The 22,063-nt window shown below is 42.3% G+C and overlaps 2 protein-coding genes across 5 annotated transcripts in view; one reads left to right on the top strand and one right to left on the bottom strand.

Annotated features, from left to right (window-relative positions):
• GALNT15 (polypeptide N-acetylgalactosaminyltransferase 15) overlaps positions 1-1,465 on the top strand; it is a gene marked incomplete at its 3' end in the record, with an annotated part of 27,167 nt that extends 25,702 nt beyond the window's left edge. For all 3 annotated transcript variants that reach the window (XM_080386456.1, XM_080386455.1, XM_080386457.1), the window contains 2 exons: positions 240-380; positions 1,319-1,465. In XM_080386456.1, coding sequence (XP_080242582.1) covers positions 240-380; positions 1,319-1,465 — 288 coding nt within the window. The remainder of the gene's footprint in view (positions 1-239; positions 381-1,318) is intronic.
• DPH3 (diphthamide biosynthesis 3) lies at positions 1,387-22,059 on the bottom strand. 2 transcript variants are annotated; one of them, XM_080386490.1, is made up of 4 exons: positions 21,895-22,027; positions 21,684-21,758; positions 3,268-3,327; positions 1,387-2,600 (listed from the first exon to the last, which is right to left on the bottom strand). In XM_080386490.1, the coding sequence occupies exons 1-4, from the start codon at positions 22,000-22,002 to the stop codon at positions 2,472-2,474; spliced, it is 372 nt and encodes a 123-aa protein (XP_080242616.1). In that variant the 5' UTR covers positions 22,003-22,027; the 3' UTR covers positions 1,387-2,471. The 2 variants fall into 2 exon arrangements, with proteins under 2 accessions (XP_080242616.1, XP_080242617.1); XM_080386491.1 differs by lacking the exons at positions 1,387-2,600; positions 3,268-3,327 and adding an exon at positions 19,626-21,199 and having other exon boundaries at positions 21,895-22,059.
• Between the last annotated feature and the right edge of the window lie 4 nt (positions 22,060-22,063).

Here is a 22,063-nt window from a genome sequence, read left to right as displayed (position 1 = left end):
TACTTTATATGTAATTACAGTCCACAAAGCCTTTCCTTAGATAAATAGTTATGCCAGAACTAGCTAGTGGCAGGGGGACGATGGGACTGCTTTGCAGGGTCAAGGCTGTTGAGTCTCCATCACTCATGTTTGGGCTGAATCTTGACAAACATGTACAGGAAATTATTTTTTGGATTAGCATTTAAAAATTAATTGGGATGTCCTTCCATCATTGTTCAAACAACCCCTCCCTTTTCCAGCACTTTGAATATAACAGCATGAAGGAAATCCGGCTTGGTTCTGCTCCACTGTTTTGCTTTGACGTCAGACACGGGAAGGTTATTCCTCAAAACTGTACAAAGGAGACGGACAACAGACAACAGCACTGGGATGTGCAGGAGGTCAGTAGTGGCTTTGCTGTGAGGGGAAGGTAGAGCTGATGGTGACTGTGGGATCACTGGGTGATTGACAGGATTCGTGTATGGAGAAGGGATGAGGTATTGGAAGGGCAAGTTTCACTTCTATACCATTTTTACCCAGGAAATTTAGGATGCTTCTTGCCCATTTACACTGTCTACATGAAATAAATTTGGTTTAAAAATACAAATTACAGGAATTCTACCTAAATGTATATGTCCTTGTTTTAACTCTCTTACTGGCCTTATAGGAATAGAATCAGAATCAGCGGGTGTGAAAATAAAAGCAAGGGCAAATCCTTGTCCACTTCTTTTGCATAGAGGGAAGGATCTGGGAATCCTGAACTCTCCCAAATGAGAGCCCGGTGGGAGCAGGAGGAACATTAAAATTCCTCCTGCGTTGTAAGAGAACAAACTTCCTATTAGAGGTATTCAGTATTATTCAGCGGACTTCGACCAGCAGAACAGGAACTCCTCTACAAGACTGAAAAATGTGATGCATTAGGACAGCCTAGGAAAATAGTAATTACTGTAGTTGCAGGAATGCTGCAATCCTCTGGTACCATTCCTACTGTAATTTGGTTTGATTCCTAAAGGAAGCACTGGTCTTTGGAAGTTTTGTGGCCTGTAGTAGTGTAGTTGATGCTGATACCCACCTGCACCCATAGGAAACAAATGGTGGAGAAGAGTTTTATTGAATTCTGCTCCTACTACTGCTGTCACCTTCAAAAGGAATTACAAATGCTCGCCATGCCCTGGACTCAAAGCTAACCCTAGTCATTATGTTTAGAGCAATACTTAAAAAACCAGCCATTGCTGCTGATCTATTGTATGTAAAAAGTTTCAGAAACTTGGCCTAGCTTTTAGTGGAAATCCCTTATTTTTAATTTGTTCATTTTTTCCCTTCTTCTCTCATCTTGTAGAATGGAATGATTGTCCATGTCCTTTCTGGCAAATGCATAGAAGCAGCAAAGAGCGACGATGAGAAGGACTTGGTTTTGTGTGCATGTAACGAGAATGCAAATCAGGTCTGGCAATTTGAACGTTCCCATGTGCTACGTCAGAGATGACTGACAGGTCTCTGGAGTGTCAGTCATGGAAACATTCATTCTGTTTGGGATTTAAGATACATTTCCTGCATGGACAACAAAGATGTTTGTGTTTGCTGTAGCATGCAGGGCTGGGCTCAAATAGGTGCCACCATTTCCTGGTTTATTCAGCTCTAGCTAAAATTTTCTATTTAATCTGTGAAGCAGGGAATAAAGATACTGTGAGCATCAACACATTCTCAACTCTGCTATTGCAGAAGACAGTTAAGTTTGCCCTTTGAAAGAAACATGAAAAAATGGCTGCCAGACAGCTTGTCTTTAGCATATTCTGTGACTTCTGAGGATACAGCAAAACAAATGTTTGTGAAACTTTTGAAACTGTAAGCGGAAGCCAGCCAAACCAGGATAAGATTTTAGCCTTGTTTTACGATGCAGTCGACTCATATAAAACAAAGTAGGTTTTGTATGCATAAAAGTAGATGTTTTCACAGGTAATAGCTAAAATTTTGTTTTCTAACTAGCCTGAGTTAAATTTCTACTCTCTATGAGATTGCACAGAGAATAAATTAGCACTTAATTAGGCACTAACTGCTCCAATTGACTTGGAATACCAGCAGTCCTCAGCATCTTCTTTAAACCCTTCATCCACAGTCTAATTTGGGTGGAAGAATGAGACTGAAATATTAATAACTTTTTTTTTTGGTTGGTTTTAATGAAATTTAAGAACAACTCTTCAGAAAACTTTTGTGGAATATGGAAGATTGAACTAGATTAGAAAGAAGGGTAACAACGTCCCCGTTTATTTTCATATGGACTGTATCAGTAGCATCCATTTGTTCTCAGAAAGCTATGGGATGAGCTTATTGTTATTCCTGTGAAAAAAGTGCTGGCTGAAAACAGCGAATGAAGGGAAACAGCAGGTTTCAACAGTGACTACCTAGGAAGAAAATACCAGTGCCTACTTCCAGTTGCTTGCAGCCTGCGTTAAGTCTTTCACACTGTGAGAGTGGGTAAGTCTTTCACACTGTCAGTTTTGGCCAAGAAGATCTTTTAGATTCTTGCTGTTGTGGGTCTCCAGGCTGAGCCTCAAAAGACAGCAGCATACAAAATTTTCTGAACAAACTTCTTCTGCAGAGCCTGCATCCTTGCTGACCTCCTGTGTTTCAAAGAAGTGAATGAGAGTTGTTAGGTAAAGAGAATGGTCTCCTAACAGTACACACTAGCAAAACAGATTTCTATCAGTGTTTTGTTAGGGCACTTTCAATTTTGGAGCTAAACCTAACAATGATGGCACTTTCCAAGAGCCTGCTAAGGCAGAAGAACAAAGATTTGGGAGTCTTCCCACATCAGCATGACACCTGATTTACAGTATAAATCAGTCATAACCATATGTATTTATTAAAGGGGAAGGGCATAATTCATGAAAATTAACTTGGTTTTGAGATTTTTTTCAAGAGACAGAAAGGTTGGTTTGTTGCTTTTTTTTAAATGTACAGCACGTTGTTTGGACTTTAGAGAAAGGAAGAAATAACAGAATATTCTGCCCAGAGCCTTCCAGTCACCTGTTCTTGATAAGTCATACATTGGTTTCAAGCATATAATATTGGTTACAACAGAAGACGTGAACGGCATCCTGTGTTGCGTTGTCCAAAACATTTCCCAGTGGGCTTTGAGTGCCACAGATTCCACACCATGTTCAGACATCACTCCAGTCACCCTAATTGCTACTTACTCTTTCCTTGATAGCATCAGAATTTAATACCATTTGCTGCTGTGTCATTTAAAATTTCTTGTGACATTCTTAAAAATGCTTCAACTTTCACCTGAAAGGATGGTAGCAGCTTCTTCCAGAACACCAAGTGATCCCTGATCATGGCCCAAATCTAGGGTGAGAAAAGAGAATTTCTAAAATTGCATAAAAGCTGAATGAAATGCTGTTTTAACAACATGTGATTCCTTTCTTTTAAATTACGAGTATGCCAGATTTTTTAATTATGTATTATTTATTATATTTTGGACTCCACACTGGGAATGTAATTCCTTCAGCATTTAGCTTAATGTTAAAAAAATGTGTATACAAATATGATAATTGATCACAAGTGGGATTTATCACAAAGAAGAATGCAAATATTTTTGGTTTAGAGAGGAAATGTTTGGAATTAAAATTAAGAGATGTGGACATCCTCATCTTATACTGCTTTTTAACATAATGACAAAAACCTGGAAAAGAAGGTGTGCGGTAGATATATGTACAATAGAAAAATATGTTATGCAATACCTCTCCCAACAATAAAATGAAAATATATGGTTCAGTACCATTCAAAAAATAATTGTTACTATACTTGTTGCTTTTAGTAACAGTGTAAATGTGTGTTTGGTTTCCAAGGGAATTAAACTCCAGAGCACAGGCCAGAAGGGAGCTACGGTGTGGTCTAGGTCTTCATACAGGGACAGCCAGGGGACACAGATTGTGGGCTGCACCATGGAGCACACTCCTTTCTAATATAAACATGTTATTACACAAAAAAAACCCAAACAAACAAACAAAAAAACCCAAACCCACAAACCAAAGGGAAAATATCTGTTCCCTGTTTTTCCTAGGTTCCTTCCTGTATGTCTTTTCAATGGGTTGGTTGGTTCTGCCAGTGCTGTTTCCCCATTGTGGTCATTTACGCTTTGCCCCTGTGGTTAGGATCCATCAGCTAGACCTTTCTCCTCGTGTAGGCTGTACAGGGGCTCAACAGAGGGGCGCTGCTAAGGGTGTTAGTGTGTTTTCCTAATTTTTGCCCATCTTTCACACAACACTAGCAGACAGCGACGCTTTGAGCATCACAAAATACGGGATTACTTTTAGCTCTGTGTTTAGATAGGGACAACGTTTCAGGTTCCTCTAATTCCCATTGCCAGGACAGAAACGTACGACAAAATGTTTCAGGCAAGGATGGAGCAGCAGTTTTAACTTTGAAGGCAGCTGAAGCAGAGCCTCGGGCAAGAGCAAAGGAATTCCAGCACCACGCAAGTCAACATCTCCTGGTCTACTGCCACCTGTTTCTTTGGGTTTGGCAGATATAATAAAAGCTTTGAGCCAAACCCACCCATGAAACTGAGCTGAAAGGTCAGACTCACGAGCAGGTCACCTTTCAGTTGGCGACCCTTACTAAATCGCCTGGTTTATTCCTCTTCCAGGGAACTGGAAATGGAAGAACATACAGGCTTGAAACGCTCATCTTAGGTTTAAACCTCGCCCCAGCTGGTACAGTTGGTATTGGCCGTAGTTTGGGGCTCGTTCTATTAGGTGAGGTAGCGTCACTAGTGCAGAGAAACAGAATGGCAGCATCTTTCTGCATGTGTTAACGTGGAGTTTGAACGGGGGGGAGGTTAGAGCAACCCTTATGCTAAATCCTTTAGCACAGAAATGTTCGGGGTATCTCTCAGTCCACATGTAAATGCCTCCAGGTCGTTGCTTGAGCTGCAATACCGCCTGCTTACTAAAATGCGATAATCCCAGTGCAGATTTCCCTGGGAAGGAGTGGGGCTATACTGAGGCAACCAAGGCAACCTAGATGTTCGTAACAGCTGGAAGGTGACGTGAGCAAGAGCTTTCAGGTTCTGCCTTTGTATCTTCATCTCCAGCAGTTTTATTCAAATTACAAATGTCTTGGAAGAGAGTGAAAAAGGAGCATTTTGCAAATATCGGTAACTTCTTCTTCTTGGCTCATGTTTTTAAGCTATGCAAACTGCACACTTCTGCCCTGAATAAAGTACAGCAGCGCACAGTGAAATGTTGTATTTTTATTTCTCGTCGTTATGATACGATTGGCTAATGCTTCTTTTGCCTCATGCTGCAGAATGGCTGGTCTGCCAAGAACGCTGTCAGAAAGCCTCCCAGTGGCCATCCCTTCCTCCAGCTGTCACGTAACCATCTTACAGAAACATGCAGGAGGAGTCTGCCTCCACCAGCATCCTAGAGGGGATGTGATCTGCAAGGTCTTCGCCGACCTAAATGCTGCTATGATTCTGCGATTTTATAGTCCTTTGCCATCATTTCTGTCGCTTTCAGTGGACAGTTCTGACTAGGGACTACCGCAGCAGATCCCTGGAAAGCACGAGCTCTGGCACACCCGTCAGACAGCTCACGGCTCTTTCTTCACCAGGTGGCTTGGAAGGATGTCCAAGAAAAACAATCTGGCTACAAGATTTGGGGTAGCAGGCATAGCGTTGGTGCTGTCTTCCTAACTGCAGGTGGTGGGTGTTTTCGTAAAATAGCTGTTCCACTTGGGGGGTATTATGCATTAGACACATGGGATGGGATTCACCTCTGTTAACTGCAGCCACCTGAACAGTCACAGCTAAGCTAGTTGTCTAGGCTGCTTCTACTGGTCAGCAGAGAACACTTAGCTTTCTTTTCAAAGACGAGTATTTAAACAAGGTGGGTGAATCACTATCTAGAAGTGCTTGCTTTCTCTACTGATTAGAGAGGGAGCCTTAATGATTAATTTAGATGGCATGTGTAGCTTTTGAACTGGAGTTAGGTGGGAGGAACGTCATCCTAAGGGTACCCAAGCTAAAATCTCTTCCAGGAGCCCAACCCCCGTGCCCAGCTCATCCAATTCCTTCCAGATCTGGCTTTAGGCACAGGGATGACAGTCAAGAACAAACTCCCTTGCTACCATATGCAGTCTCCTCAAATAAGCTTACATCCAACAGCACATTTTTTTTCAGGAGAGCTTCTTTGTTCACAAACTGAGAGACCCCACTGTGTAGGATGCTGTGTTACAGCACAATCTGGTCCCAGTGGAATAAGAATTTAAAAATCCAGAAAAGTCTCCGTAACATTGTGAAGATGTTAATTCTAATATTAATGATAAATCTTCTGCGTCTTTCTGCTGAGTAGGCTAGAAAGTTACAGCAGGATTTTCATGATACAGAACAGATAGGTGTCGGGATTGTTGGCAAGGTTGTTCCTTTTAGTTTGGACCTAAGTTACATACAGAGCAGCCTAAAGGCTGAATACATTATTCAGTTTCTAAGTAGCTACACAATGACCTTTCTTAAAGTCCGTGACCTTTGGTAATACTATCATGATGCTTACATACAGTAACAGTAAATTTGTGTCACAAATTGAAAAGATGGTGAAAATAATCCATTTTTAAAAACATATAAATTTTTAAAACCATATAAAAATACCAAATATATGTTAAATCGTCTAAACTATTTTGGGCAGTTATTCAAAAGATTGCTAACACAAATCTCCATTCTTTGCCATATATTTATTAGCCTCTCAGTCTTACAGACTTATAAAAACAATCTAATGATGTCACTTATATTGTTATAGGCATAAAGGAGCTTTAAATGATTACATCCTTTAGTATTATGTTTTTCACGGTATTTTTTCTTAACATCTGAATATCCTATTAGGTGAAAACTGTTTTTCTTTACAGTCTCTTTTTCATCACTTAATGTGACATTTACACGAAAAATTTAATCGCAGATCTGAAAGAAAATCAGCTGTGCTTTGATGCATCAGGAGTTCATCTCTCAAGATTTAGAACATCAGATACTTATATCCGAGTACAAGCCGTTGGGAGGCTGCTTCAAACACGGTGTATTCTGTCAATCACTGTTTATACACATGGTTTGGGATTACTGAACAAACCGAACGTGGTCAAAAGCTGTAGCCAAACCAAAATGTTTAACGTGAAACAGTCCTACAGAGAAGATACTTCATTGCATTACTGTCTTCTCCTTTTTCTTTCCCTTTTATTAGCACACACCGCCTGCTTTGCCTGCTTTGAAATCAAGAGCCGAGCCGTGAACAAAGAGACAATTTCAAAACCTGAATATTTCAAGTGGCCAGATGCATAAAACTCATCACGTCAATTAAAAATAAGCCTTGCAGTAAAATTCTCATTGGCCTAGTTGTCCATCTAAAACACTGGCTTTTTGTGTCTTATCTAATTTGTGTACGTGTCATACCCATCGAAACTCATCATCTGTGGTGCCAAGAGCTGCTTTCACTTACAAACCAGTCAACAAATCACATAGCCTGGGAGGCCACTTGGTGTGACCGAGCAACGAATGCTTCCTGAGTTCATGCAGCGCAGCCGATGGATCACCAGCCCAGGTGGATCACCAGCTCCCAGACCACGGCGAGAGTCGCCTCTTCGGGCAGTTTGCTGTCGATTCCTTTATTTGCAGAAGCAAAGGAAACAATAATTTCCCAGTGTAACAAACTGTGGTCAGTCAGTGGTGTCTCCGTAGATCTGCACACGTACAACCCCAGGAAAGGAGCCTGATGCTGATGTTAAGGAAATAACTTTTAGTTTTACATAAACAATGAGTGGTTTCGGCTCCAGTTCCTGCTCGTGACAGCACTCTTAAGATTCCCTAGTGCCAAGAACAACTCAAATCAGTGGTGAAGGGAAGGGTGAAACAAAACAGGTCTTGACACTGAAAAATAACTTGATAAGCAAAATAAGTACAACGAGACCGTAATTTGCCAAGTACAAGAAAATGTCCATCTTTTCTGAAAGATACAGCATTTCCTACATTTTCATTCAACATCAGACGTTGTAACATGATGCTCAGGCTTGGCAGAGAGTGGTAATTCCATTTTGCAAAATTTCCAGGGTTTCTGAGTTTGGTTTGGTTTCAGTGTGGAACAGAACGCAGTGTTTCCTTTACTCTCTGAAACAGAGTTGGGACGCTCACCCCCAGGCACGATGAGAGGAGTCCCCAGGCCAAGGCTCCACTTCCTTGTCACCCCTTCATAAGACAGAACATTTTCCTCTGGGATGTCTGGCTTTCAACAAGCTGGCAAATTTTGATAAAAAACTGTTTTTGCTGGAATTTTCGTTGCCAGCTCTAAGTGAACATGTTTATAGCCATTACATGATAGAAAAGACTACAGACTCAGCAGAATGAGGAAGATCAATATTCGATTTTTAACAGAGGGAAAGAACAGAGAAAAGTGGCAAATGGGAAAAGCTGAATTTCAGTTCCCGAGTACATCCATCCATTTCTTTTTACAGCATTGGAGCACTGCAGAACAACCCAACAGGACTACAACAATAACAGCAGCCTCAGGTTTATGTTGCAAGTACTGGCTCCTAATGGCACGCCTGGCAGGGAAAGCTTTTCTCTAAATTTTTGTGCATTCAGGCCATTTGCTCTCTCTTTGCTCCCCTCAGCACCTGGGGTGATTTTCATCCCTCCCTGCCTACAAAGGCAAGCCCCGGCGGGGAAGGGACAAAGCAGGAGGCTGGGGATTAAGGACCCAGGACCAAGTCCTTCGAGCTGTTTAAGCTGGTGGTAGCTGCGCTGCTGTTTAACATCTTAGCATTTGATCCACTCCTGGTTTCCCCCAGCATTTCACTTGCCAGGTAGATCCGAGCAGCCCCAGAGCCTTCCTCCACAGCTCAACCACCCCGCTCTACCTCAGGCGGCATGACACATCACCTGAGCATCACCCAAGTGGAAGTAAAGCCTACCTGTCGCTCCTGTGGGATGTGGCAGTAATGCATGAAAGTCACTCTGGATCAGAGGCAAAGCTAATTTTTCGGCTCCAGCAATCAGATGCTGTTCCTCCGCTCTGCCTAGCGCTAACCCACGCTGTCAGCCAACCCACTGGGGCTTTCAGTGACCTGATGCTCCGGTCCACCTTGTGAGAATGCTCTAGTGTCAAATACATGGGTACACTGTGCCTCCTTTCCTCATATTTTTAGACCTCTAGTGGAAAAAAAAAAAAAAAAAAAAGGCATTGTGGAGAAGATCATCTTGAAAAGCTCTGAACATGAAAGCAAGATGTGAAATACCAGTATAGCCATGGGGTCTAGCCAGTAAGGAATGAATGTCAAAATGCCATTTCTTTAATTAACATCCTGGATTTTCTCCAGAAGAGTTATCTCATCTTCTTCTTCCTTATACAGGATACCGCAAAAGAATAAACTGAAATGGACCTCGCCGTTTGTGGAGGGAAGTATGCTTTTGTGCTAACAAAGGAAAATCATGATACACTGATTCAAAAAAAAGCTGTCCTTTCTCCCCTCTCGCACCCCAAAAAACATCCTACTATTCTTTTGAGCACAAGTTGTCCAAATCCAGGGCCGCTACTGCATAACTCAATGAAAGACTAAAGTCTGCCAGGAAAATATCCAAGACATAAAATATATTTATAGCTACTGGTGATTGTTATTTTATGCCTGTCAGTAATCCTTTTAGCAAACAGCTATCCTCAATTATTGATATTTCATTATGGGCTTTCAAAGTGACTCTGTGGATGACAGGTTCAACCCCTGATTTTCAGTGTCTCAATGGGAATACCCTTGGCCCCATTGATGAACATCAGAAATGTACTGCAGACCATGAAATTCTGTCCCTCCAGATAATCCTCATTTTGACCCTTGACAACAAAAAACTGTTGGTTATTGTCTGCAGCCCTTAACTGGATTATTCCAGCCATGGCAGTGCCATTAAATCCCCCACCTTGTGTGGGTCTAGTTCTGCCAGGCCAGTGATTTCTTCTTCTGAACACAGGAGAATATGAAGCTGCAAAAAGGGCAAGAGCAAGTTATACCTGCTCCGATGCTAGGTCTCATCAGTGCAACTGTATTACAGAAAATGTTTAAAACACATCTGCAAAATAAATAGTAAAATGAATAAAACTCCTAGATCTGGATAAAGTCTACATCCAGCAAGAACATAGTAGAGACAAACCCTTTTTCTCTGTTTTTGGCAATAGAGTATCATAATGCCGAACACAGGAGAACAAGTAACAGCAAGAGAAGTGGCAGGATGGAGGAGGTTATTTCTCAGGCTCTGAGAATATGCAGGTGGCCATTTGTTCTACGGAGACCAAGATTTCTCTTTTATAGGCTGAACATGTCAGCAATACACACTTGAGGTTTCCTCCCTGCCCTGTTCGAGAGGCTCAGCTCACTTAGCTTTCTGGTTGCTTTCTGCTGGACTAGCTATAATGAAAAAAAAGATGGAATTTCCACCAGCAAAAGAACTATACTGTGAACTATGGACAGTCTTGGAATTGTTATTTTTTGGCAGTCACGAGCAATGAGTTACAATATGCTACATCTGGGGGAAAATACTGGAAAGATCTGAAAGGGTGAAGATCTGGATAGTGCAAGAATGAGCAAAAGTAAACAGTATTTTATATTGATAAAACACATTTGACAGGTTTAAAATACGACAGTCAACTCAGTAAGAACGTAGAATATTAAAACTGAGTAGTTGCAGATTTTCCGAAAAGGATGCTTCCTAACAGTCATTATGCCTCCAGGCATGGATGTAGCTCTTCAAATCTCACTAAGGCATTTTGCTCTTCAGTTAGTGTTGCACAACTAGTCAGGAGCATCAAGAGTGTGTGTAACACAGTAGGCATGTGTTGGGGTGCACCTGATGGTGGGGCCAACGGCCTGACCTCATGGAGCAAGTTATGGCAATAGAGGCATCTGGAGGGTATTGTAATAGAGACTGTATAGCTGCTGAACAAAATAAGTGAATAAAAAGAATCCAGCAGTGATGTAGAAAAAAAAAAAAAAAATCAGACTCATTACTCACTGAGTAAAGTCCCCTGAAAAATTAAATTTTGGAGGAACCAAAACTCCTCATAGATTGGTGTCAAGTGCCAGCCGGCATGGAGGGACTGTGCAGCGTGAGAAATACAGTGACATGTTACATTGAGTTCTGCAGAATGAAATCAATCATAAATGGTGAAATGCTTCAACTGACACTTTTGGAACAATCTGATTTTTATGAATTTAAAATTGCTTCCCCTCTGTCCTCCCTATTTTTCAGTTCAGCAAGAGATAAAAAAATAAAGAAAACAGGAGCTCTATCTGACCAAGAGCAGTCACAGAACATGCCCTGTGGACTTCAAGTAGAGCTCTGGTGAGGACAGACGCTTAGAAATCAAGGTTTTGTCTGCGGTTCTGCCTCAGCCCGAGCTGTAACAGCCTCAGACATGAAGACCAGACCAGAACACCGAAATGCACTTGCCTGGTCTGGTCTCTGGCTGACACAGAGAAGCAGCAATCAGACTGAGTCTGAAATATTTATGAGAGAGTGTCACGAAGGGCAGAAATCTATTATTTACCGCACACGTTCTTTATTCTCTGTTCATGGGTAATTCATTTAAATTCTGCCCTTCTGCTTGGGTGAAGTGGATCCACAGTAACATCCCCCAAGCAGCCCGAGTTACTCCAGGTTTACGCAGCTGTGCCGGATGGCAGGATCTGCCTTGCAGCATTTTATATTAACCGTGTCTTACAGGGCACACGGTGCCTAGAGCCGAGTATCCCCGGCCAGTTTAATCTTCACAAGCTGCCCCTGCAAGGCAACCTGCAAATGCGTTTACAGATCTAGCACAATAATTTCTTATTCCTCAGGTTGATTAACCTGTCAGAAACTAATCTCTTTCTTCAGACCTCTATTTTTGCAGGTGCTCCTGGTATAAATGCCTCAACTGTAGAAAAACAAACTAGACAAAATGTGCAGACGCTTTGTTTGGCATGGAAAGAAACCAAGGACATGGCCCCGCTACAATTGCAAAAATAAAAAGAGTATGGGGAACTTGGCCTTCCTCAATGGAAACTCGACATTTGGGTGGCCCCGCTGCAGTCTGTGTGGGGCTGGCAGTCACTGTCTCTGAATGAAGAGGCTGGCTTAACCTGGATCACTATCAAATCCTCCCTCCATGAGACTGTGCGTTTGGCAGAGGTACTGACAGAAATTCTCTGGCTAAGGAAGCACGATCAAATCCTGTTAGATGTAATATCTTGAGAAGGGGGGTCTATTAGTTTAAAACACCAAGAAAGTTTGCAGTTGTTTGGCGTTTTCTCCGGTTGCTGATTTATTTGAATTCTCCTTCAGTTATGAAAATCCCAGACTTGAAAAAAACTATCGAGAAAAAAAATAAAAAAGGATTTGTAAGGATCAGAGTGTTTTGTCAGGACCAGGTAAAGTTTTTTCAGTGTGTACCTTCTATACATCATCCCTCCCTTGCTGTACGCACAGGGCATAACCGTGCAGCCCTAACCGCTAGGTTACTTGCTAGGTTGACTGGGCAAGAAACAAATTCTGAGATTAGTGCCTGAACAAACAGCCGGTGCGGGAAGAAAATCCTTCCTGCCATAAGCAACAGGAGGTAGACCCTGTACGACTGCATCCCACCAGGCTGACGCGCTCCCACGCGCTCCCAGTGTGCGTACAGAGGAAAGCCGCATAGGAAAGGCGTCGGAACCAGCCCTCCCTCCCCTTGCTTCCACAGCAAAATCACATCTCTACATTGCCAAGCAGCTTGCGGAGGTATAGGGGCCACAGAAACATATTTTGATGCCCAAGGCAGGATGCCGGGTTGGTGTGCCGTCACCTGCTCTCCCCTGGGCCTTATGTCAAGGGATATGAAAAATAGTCTTGGTTCCAGTTCAAAGCAGCGCTTGAACTTCATGAACCATCCCTGGCAGGGAGCACATTTTGCTGCCTGCCATGTCCTTCTCACCATCCTACAATGAGGGGTTGCATTTGCCCATCTGCGTCCCACTGTGCACCATCCCAGGGTTTGGGAACTTCGCTGTTTGTCTCCACAAGAACCAGATCAAGTTCCTGACTCCACAGCTTTTACTTGCCCAGGGAAAGCTCGTAGGCTGTGACCCCGGGCTGTTTGCAAAGCATGTCAAAACCCATTTGTGTCTGGAGATGCAGCAGCAGCAGCAAATACCACAGTTAAAGCTAAAAGGCAATTCTGTGCCAAGCTCATTCTAGGTCACTAACTTCCTAAGGGTATTCTCCCAAGAAATAGCTTTATCTTGAGTAGTCCTGCAACAGGAGACCATCAGTTACAATTAACCCCTTCTTCAAAAGGAAAAGCAAGAATTCTTCGCTCTATCACATTCATCACTCATGATTTACTTGGGGTAACACCCAACCACCCACCTGTTGGCCAGTATTAGAAAATAAAGTTATAAGGAAATAGTAGATTTAAATGGAAAAAAAAAATATCTTTGCCCTTTCAAAAAGGGCACTATTATATGTGCATCTTGGGCAGTATTCACACACCTTTTAGAAAAGTAAATATAGTGCATTCAAATTTAAAAGAAATGTCACATTGAAACACTTCACTAACTCCAGTAAAATGCTTTACTGCCCGGAAAACTCAGATACCCATAAGGAAAGTCGCTGTCGCAACAACAAGGAAATACAAGAGGCACACAGATGCAGCTTTGAAGAAAGAGATAAAGCCATGTAAGAAGTGCAATATGGCTAATCAAAAAGGACACAGAAGGAAAATAACAAATTAAGCCACTTAAATGATAGGAGGAGAGGAGCATTCATTAATCTGGGACAGCCTTATCACAATGCATGGAGCTTGCACACCATCAGCTGCCGTTAGAAGGCTGGTAGAACGACTTCCAGGAGGAACCAGCAGAAGAACCAGCAGAAGCTGATAATACCAGACTCAGACCACCTCGTTTTCTAAAAGACACCTAGGCTGTGACCCTAGGTAGGTACACAGAAGAAAGACATGGTTATTCTGAGGCTTGGATTCTAAAAGGTTTTTCCCGTAATTAGCTCTAAGATAATGTCAGCCTAGTGCTCAGCAAGTGTCAAAAAGCATCATGTCAGATGTTAAGACTATTTGAAAAATAGCAGAACAGAGAACAAATACCATTATGCCAATGTATTCATGATGCACCCATGTCTATAACAGTTCTGATCTCTCTTCCTCTCAAAAATGGTGCAGGAGAGCAAAGCAAGGTTCAGTGAGGGCAACGGAGATAATCACAGGTGTGGAGCAGCTCCTGTGTGGAGAGTGGCTGACTAGACAAGGGCTTTACAAACTGGAAGAAGAAATAACTGAGAGAAGATAAGAAAAAAAATCATAATAGTCACTAGTAGGATAGAGAGGAGAGAGCAGGAAACTCTTCCAATCCAAAAAGTGCCTTCAAAAGAATTAGGGAGCAATGCGTTCAAAACAAACAAAATCCCTCTTCACAGAGCACACTTAAATTGTGTAATTCCTTTCCATGCGACGCAGTGGATTTTAAGTTGTGCTTATTCAAAAATTATTAGAAAAATTCATGGAAATATGTATTTATTTAAGCTATTAAACACAAATGCATCAGCCTCAAGGGGTCCATGATTTATAAATTGTGTGGGAGGGTGTTCTAGGGAAGTGTCCCCACATGGATGCCCTAGTGAAGACTCTTCGTTAGCTGCAGAGCAGTGCTGGGGGTGGCACGGGACCAAGGAGACCCTTCGTCCGCCCTGCGACAGCCAGTTCTGCTCTGATGCACTTACCCGTTTTGCTGCCATAGTTCATCTCAGCCTCTAGCACAGAAACTGTGTTTACTGGCTCTGAAATGGCACCGTGACAGGTAGCTTGCTTGTATCTCTGCCTCCAGACTGTTTTCATATCTATATTTAAAGTCTGGTTCTCCTTATCAAGGTAAGGGACGTACACCAGAATCCACCAACGTGGTAACACCTGTGCAGTGCACTGGGGGTCACAGAAGCCTCTGCGTAATAGAAGAAGTCAAAGGTATTCTACCATAATGAGAGAAAAGGTAGCATTAAATGAAACATTAATCTTAAAATCTGCCACAAGCTACAAAATCAGTCCTAATCTCTGTTATGGAGAGATACAAAATGATAAATTTATGCTGCAGCACACAAAGCTCCGCTGGAGCTCACCAGCCTCACTATTTTCTGAAAGATAAAATAAAGCCCAGAAGACGTTTGCATTGGCTTTGCTTAAGTACACAATTTTCAGAGGAAGCAGCAGCAACAGGTCTGTGATCAGAGATATGCAGGAATGAGAACTGTTAAGCAGCATCTATTCCAAACGTATTTAAAAAAAAAAAAAAATCCCTTGAAAAATGTAATTTTTTTCCCCAGGAAGTGTGAAATAATTATTCTTCCTAAGATTATACTAGAAACTTGTAGTTTGTGTAAACACTGTAGGACTACATGCAAAAGACCATGCTCAGAAATGTCGCAGCTATTTTGTGTTCTGGTGGACTGGAATGACTTTTACTTGAAATAACGAACATGTCAAAAAGCTGTTTCCTGACTTGTCCAGACGGACAACACCTGAGACCAAAGTAAAAACATTTGTCATGGAGCAGAAAGAGCCCAAAGAGGGCACTGAAGGAGTGACTTATGGGTCAGTATATTGCCAGCTCCTGTTGATTTTACCCTGAGTCTTGTGACGGTTGGATCCTTCCCTAAAGCAACAGCTTCAGCATCCAAACATGACAAGGATCTTAGCTTTGACTTAGAAATAAAAAATTACCACCACACAACAACAAAGAACATCTTGGTAGCGAGATGAAAACATGATCCCCAAGAGCTGCAATATAAAAGAGTAAGTTTAAAATACTTTTTTAATACTACAACTTTAAGACAAACTTAGGATCTTCAGGGACCTAACTTGTAAATTTTGAAAGCTTGATTTCAGCAGCTTCGATGAGCTGACTGAAAATCTGTCAGGGAAGTGACTCTGAGGAAAAAAACGGGACACTGAAAGTTATGCTGTATTAATCACACTACTGAAAATACGGAGAAGAGTAAAAAAGAAAAGATACTTAGTTAACTATATGTATCTGGGGCAAATATTCATGAATTAATTACTACCCCATGAATGTAAATTACATTACTTTTCCACTAGAAGGAAGAGAGCAGGCGTAATACCGTAATACTCATGAGTCTAGTTGCTTCCTTCAGAAGTGTTTCACAACAATGACTTGTTTGGGGGTCCCAAAAGTTTCCTTCTCAATTACCCAGCTGCCAATACCAATATCACACATATTTTGAATTATCCCCTTAGATCACCACATAGCGGCAGAGCTCCTCTCTATGGATAGGAAAGGCAACGAACACCAAGGAGTTGGGTGGGCATTGCAAGTGAAGAGTGAGGGCTCACAGAGCTGTTCCTGCCTCAGAGAACATTGCTGGACAGTGATCAAGCTTTTGGCTCAAAAAAAAATATATATCCACACAGGTAAAGCTCTAAAGAACTCTTTGAGAGCCCCGCTTTCTGCTTCACCTGGTTAAAGGGCTAGATTTGCGTGTTACAGCACATAACCTAACGCAGGAAACACCAGTTTGTCATTCAGTTGGGTAGTTTCAGAGATATCATTCAGAGATACAGTAGCTACGGTGACTGCCACCCCAGCTGGGCAATGGCACGGCCGGGCAGGCCAGCTCTGCTGCTGATCGTCACACACCACCCAGCCTTCAGACCGCGCTTCTCTCGGCCAGCTGTGCTCGGCGGCAGGGGAAACGGCAGAGCAGCAATGTTCCACAACACGACAGGCAGCCTGTGCTGGACTGGTGAGCTGCCAGGAATTTTGGAGAGGTGACCTGGTACGCAAATCAAAATGGTGACAGCAAGAGGCGAGAAGGAGTGATGACAGGTCGCTTAAGCTTTTACCCTTTGGGTTAGTCCCTTTTGACCTGCTTCCCCCCTGACCACAGGTGACATTGTGACGGCTGTTTTCCAGCTTGGCACAGCTTCTGTCAGTTGCTGCCTCTGTCACTCACAAGGTTTGACCAGTTTCAGGGCTGATCAGCCCAGCATCTACATGGTTACACAGGATCCTCCCTGTCACCTCCAAGCCACAGCTACTATGGAGACATTAAGAAATTAGCATTTTGAGTTACCATGAAGCAGAATCAAAGCTGTGTCCTAACTAAATATAGAGAAAGCAATCCGCAAGGAACCATGCAAGGAGAAGATTACAGCAAACATTTGTCACTATGCTAAATATCTTGATAAATCCTATTTGTAAAAAAGTTACAAGAAATTTTCAATGTATCAAATACCTATCCCTACCAGTTAGCCTGATCTGAACATTAAACTGGAATAGAGCAGAGACAAAATGGGATACACAGAAACTGCCTTTTTTTTTTTTTTTTGTATTTTTTTGACAATACAGTTGTCAGTTCACTTCCTCAACAGAAATTTTGACAGTTTATGTGAAATGAACCAGTATCTGCTCCTTGGTAACCTACGTAATATTTATTAAACCGATGTTCTGCAAAGGATATCTATCTTTTTTTTTTTTGACCGCTGCTAAGAATCAAAATTAAAAATCGCGATGGAGTGAAAAAATGACAAACTATTTACATAAGGGTCCTCTAGGACATTATGACTTCCCCAACATATAGACAAATGGAGCTCCAAGTGCAACAGCTGAAATCGCTGGCCTAATGACCTCAGCTCGTGGAGGTCCAGGGTCTTTGTCATTGACTTCTAGAGCCACTATTGAAAACTAATCACATACACCACTGATAAACAGGCACAATGAGTCAAAAGTACATGACCTTCTCAGCAAGGTTCTTTTGAAATGCAAACAAGAATCTAACCTCTCGGAGAAGCTGAGCCTCTTTAAGGAAGAGCACATTATCTTCCATTTCTTCCCATAAAATAGTGGCAGAGTGTATTGCTTATTTTCAACATTATACAGGAGTTTAGTCCTATTAAAGAGCGTTAGAAATTTCAGAGTTTTAACATCTGAGATCGATCATAAGTTGTTCCACCCTCTCTAATCCTGTAGGAAGTATGACTTACCCCATTACTGTTTGTATGATGCTGTTTTCATCACACTGATTCTGTGCAGAGTCAAGGACCTAATCAAATCCACAATCAATCAAGCTGCTTGTCAGATACAAACAGCAAGCAAAAGACTTCTTTGTATCCTACACAATCGCCCTTTCAGAAGACAAGTGAGCCATTGGTTTCTAAGAACATGTAATACACAAGTAATGCTCTGCAAGAGCCTGCGGTGCAGCGAAGAAACCTTGTGACTGAATTCCTGAAGAGCAACGTCTCTGATGGGTTACTCAGATTGCCCTGACTGGTGTTTTGGAATTATAATATGGAAGAACTTCTGAAAAGCTGACTGCAGTCACTGGAGTCAAAAGCCTCTTACAAGTTAACAAGACACAAAAGTGGGCAGCTCTTTGGCTTTAGCATCACTGAGCTTTAATGAAGGACAAAGTCTGTTGCTACAGCACTCCTCCCTGCCCAGCAGAAGAGGAGAAAGCAACACAACAGCTCAGCAGTTTTTAACTCTCAGATTCCCAAATGAGCAACTCGGAGACACACAACATCTATACATGTATTGACTCCTTTTCTTGTGGGGACAGCAACTGCTGTCTTGAGATCCTCGAGACACTGCAGTGAGACTAATGAGACTAGTCAGGAGCAATTTAACCAATAATAGAATCATTTGGGTTGGAAAAGACCTCTAAGATCATCGAGTCTGTTAACCCAGCACCACCAAGTCTACCACTAAACCATGTCCCTAAGGGCCAAACCTCATCTTTTAAATACCTCCACGGATGGTAACACAATTACTTCCCTGGGCAGCCTGTTCCAATGCTTGGTTAACACCTTAAGTGAAGAAAACTTTTCTAACACATCTAAATACTTCATTACAATTTTGATATCATGTAACCAAGTAATTTTAATGTCCATGTAAATTGCATTATACAACCTGGATCCTGTTCATACTCGGTAAGAATAAGTGTATTATGAAAACCTTAAGCACTGACAATCCTGACTGATGAAATGAAATAATTAATTTTGCTAAACTTACTGTTAAAAAAGCCATTACCTATATTCTAGATTGAGTGGTGAACACTACAGGGAATCACTTCAAAGTTTGTATTGGGACATGACGAGTGAAAGTCAATGGACAGACTTTACAGCCATGTAGGAACGCAACCATACGGAGTATAAATAATTACACAAGTTTCTTAAAAGTCTTTATGACAGTGCCTTACCTTGATTATAAAGTGAAATCTGGTCAAATTACTAATGTAAAAACTACTCATCTTTAAAGATGCTACACCTGGCAATTTACTTCCATATAATCACACCACAGTATACATTCCCTAGTGTTCCACTTGAAACTTACTGTTTTATGTAGAACACTTGTGTAAAAATCCTTAAGACACTTATGCAGTAGAAATTTGAATAGGGGCTTAAATAGAATTTCTGTAAAGTTGCTTTATAACATCTACTGATACATTGACACACTTTTTATTAACTAACCTGAAGAAATTCCAGTATCATTACCACAGCAGCAGCAACTCAACACCTCTGAAAATCATTGTGGCTGGTGCACGAACAGAAGAAGCAATGGCCCATCATAACCACCAGTGGAGTGTATTAAATATCTTTATTTAATTAGTCAAAATAAATATTTGATAAGATATAGCTAACCGAAGGACCACAGCTTTTTGCTTTTTTTTTTTTTAAGGACAGACATCAACTTAACATGAGTGCCACCTTCTGGTTTAGACATGAAAACAGTTTGGGTTGTGCATACTGCATCCAAAACTCCTAACAGAAAGGTGCAGTTTGGTTCCTCCGCCCCGCCCCCCCCGTTTTTTTTAAAAATAATTAGAATATTCATCTTTAACATTCACAGAACGTTGTAAGAACAAAAATAGTTAAACGCAAGAGTTCTGTAATATTGGTTATCTTCAGCGCCTGGAGCAAAGTAACTATATACATTCTGCACAAGTATTTTTCCTCAAATTTAACTTCACAGATGTCAAATCCTACTAAAACACATCAATTACCATAATTTAAAATAAATATTTAAATGCAGTGCCTTGTAGTTATCTTGGAATCAGTGTACTCTGGAATATATTCTTCCAACTTTTCTACCCTAAAAAATTAATTTAAGTGAAATGTGTGCACCTCCTATCCAAGAAGTGACAGAACCTCGTAAAAGAAGACTGAGAAATTCAGCAAATGTACTACTACAAATGGCACAAAGAACTGCAGCTCATTTTATATTTGCTGCAACAGTCAAATCACCAAGTTGTTGAGAAAAGGTAAATTACAATCCACTTCAAGTCCATTTGCACATTACCAGCTTTGCAGGGGTAAAAAATATGTGGCTCCTTTTCTTTCATTTCACACAACACCCACAAAAGTATATCACTGCTATATCACACAGTCATTTTCTAACAGCTACCACTGCTGTTTCAAAGCAACTGCAATTTAAGAAACAAATTTGCGCCAACTCAGGTGTTGCCTCCACTGCAGATATAAATACAACTGCATATTCTTTGTGCTTACAGTAGTAAAAACAATTTACCAACAGCGCCAATTCTGGGTCTCCTATTTTCCCCCACATTCAGTATGGGATGGAAGCACACAAGCCCACACCCTAGGTGATACTACACTGTGTCAAGACCACACTGTGTCAAAACTGTAATTCTGTACAGCATTACATACTATGGACTTCTAAATTTGGGTCTCCTAACACTTCAGCTCTCTATGCCGCTTCACACTGGTATATGCCCACACAAAGCCTGCTTTTCTCCATTGGCTAAGAACCCACTCATAGATAAACATTGTCATTTCACAGCTCCGCACACTTCTGTATATTGACTTGCTGTCAATTAGATCGTAATCCTCAAGTCTTCTGGAATACATATGGCAACTTACATATTTTTTTAAGTGTATTAACTCTTTTGAACAAAACCCATTCGTGTGTTTTATGTCCTCTTATTCAAATCACGAAGGCAGCCAGTTATTGCACTTGTATCTCACAGCAGCGAGCACTTCCAGGAGGAGAAGGACCATATCTTTTTCCGCAGTTGCCATCCCCACACCTTCTTATTCTAAAGCAGCAACAGTTCATGATGTATTCATCAGCATTTAATCAATTCCTTGTTTGTCAAGGGTTCTGCAATGACTTCATCACGCATGAACTGCTCCTAAAGACAGCAAGTAGACTTTTAGTTGATGTTCATTATTTTCGGATCTCCTCGCCCTCAAAAACCATCAGATAACCATTTCGTTTCCTAGCCTGGGTATAACTGGTATGAACGTCTCCCAAAACACAAAAGCCAAACATGCTTACTAGATAAGAAAAACTACTAGGCTAGCTGACTGGGCTGCTAGAGTCACAGGTAGATCTTAATGTCACTGAGACTGTTCTGTCCATGTTCCACCCCACACTCACCCAAGCAGGCATGTTTTAAAGCCCAAACACGGCAGGAGAAGGAGACCAGAAAACCAAGAGATAAGGCAAACCGAAGAGCCACCAGCGCACACAACCCTGTCGCACGCTCAGCAGGGAGCTTTAAGAGCTGCCACCACACCTTCCCCTGGGGATGGCGAACCGAAGCCCGGCCAGGCCGCCCCGGCGCCGGGGAGGCAGGCCGCGGCCGTGCCCGACAGCCCTCCAGCCGCACCCACCTGGTCGTAAATGACGCGCAGGATCAGGGAGCAGCTGGGGCAGGTGGCCACGTCCTCGCCGTTCTCCAGGTCCTCCTGCAAAAGCCCCGGGAAAGCAGTCACGGACCCGCCGCCCGCCCGGCCCGCAGGCACCAGGGCCGCCGCAGGCGGGACCGCGGCCTGACGCTGCCCCCACACCCCCACCCCCCCACGGCTGCCCGGCCGCCTCTACCCGCGTGATGAGGAAGCGGTCCCCGCAGGGGCACGGGTAGCTGTAGGTCTCGGTCTCCTCGTCGTACTCGAAGTCCTCAATCTCCACCTCATCGTGGAAGACCGACATGGCGCCGGGGAGAGGCGGGGGGACGAGGCGGAAGGGACGGACCGGCGCACGCGCCGCCTGA

The sequence above is a fragment of the Falco punctatus genome (genome assembly GCF_963210335.1).
Source record: "Falco punctatus genome assembly, chromosome: 4".
In the NCBI taxonomy this organism is placed as follows: Eukaryota; Metazoa; Chordata; class Aves; order Falconiformes; family Falconidae; genus Falco; species Falco punctatus.
The sequence above is the reverse complement of the archived record's forward strand: the minus strand, read 5'-3'. Positions and strand labels throughout refer to the sequence as shown.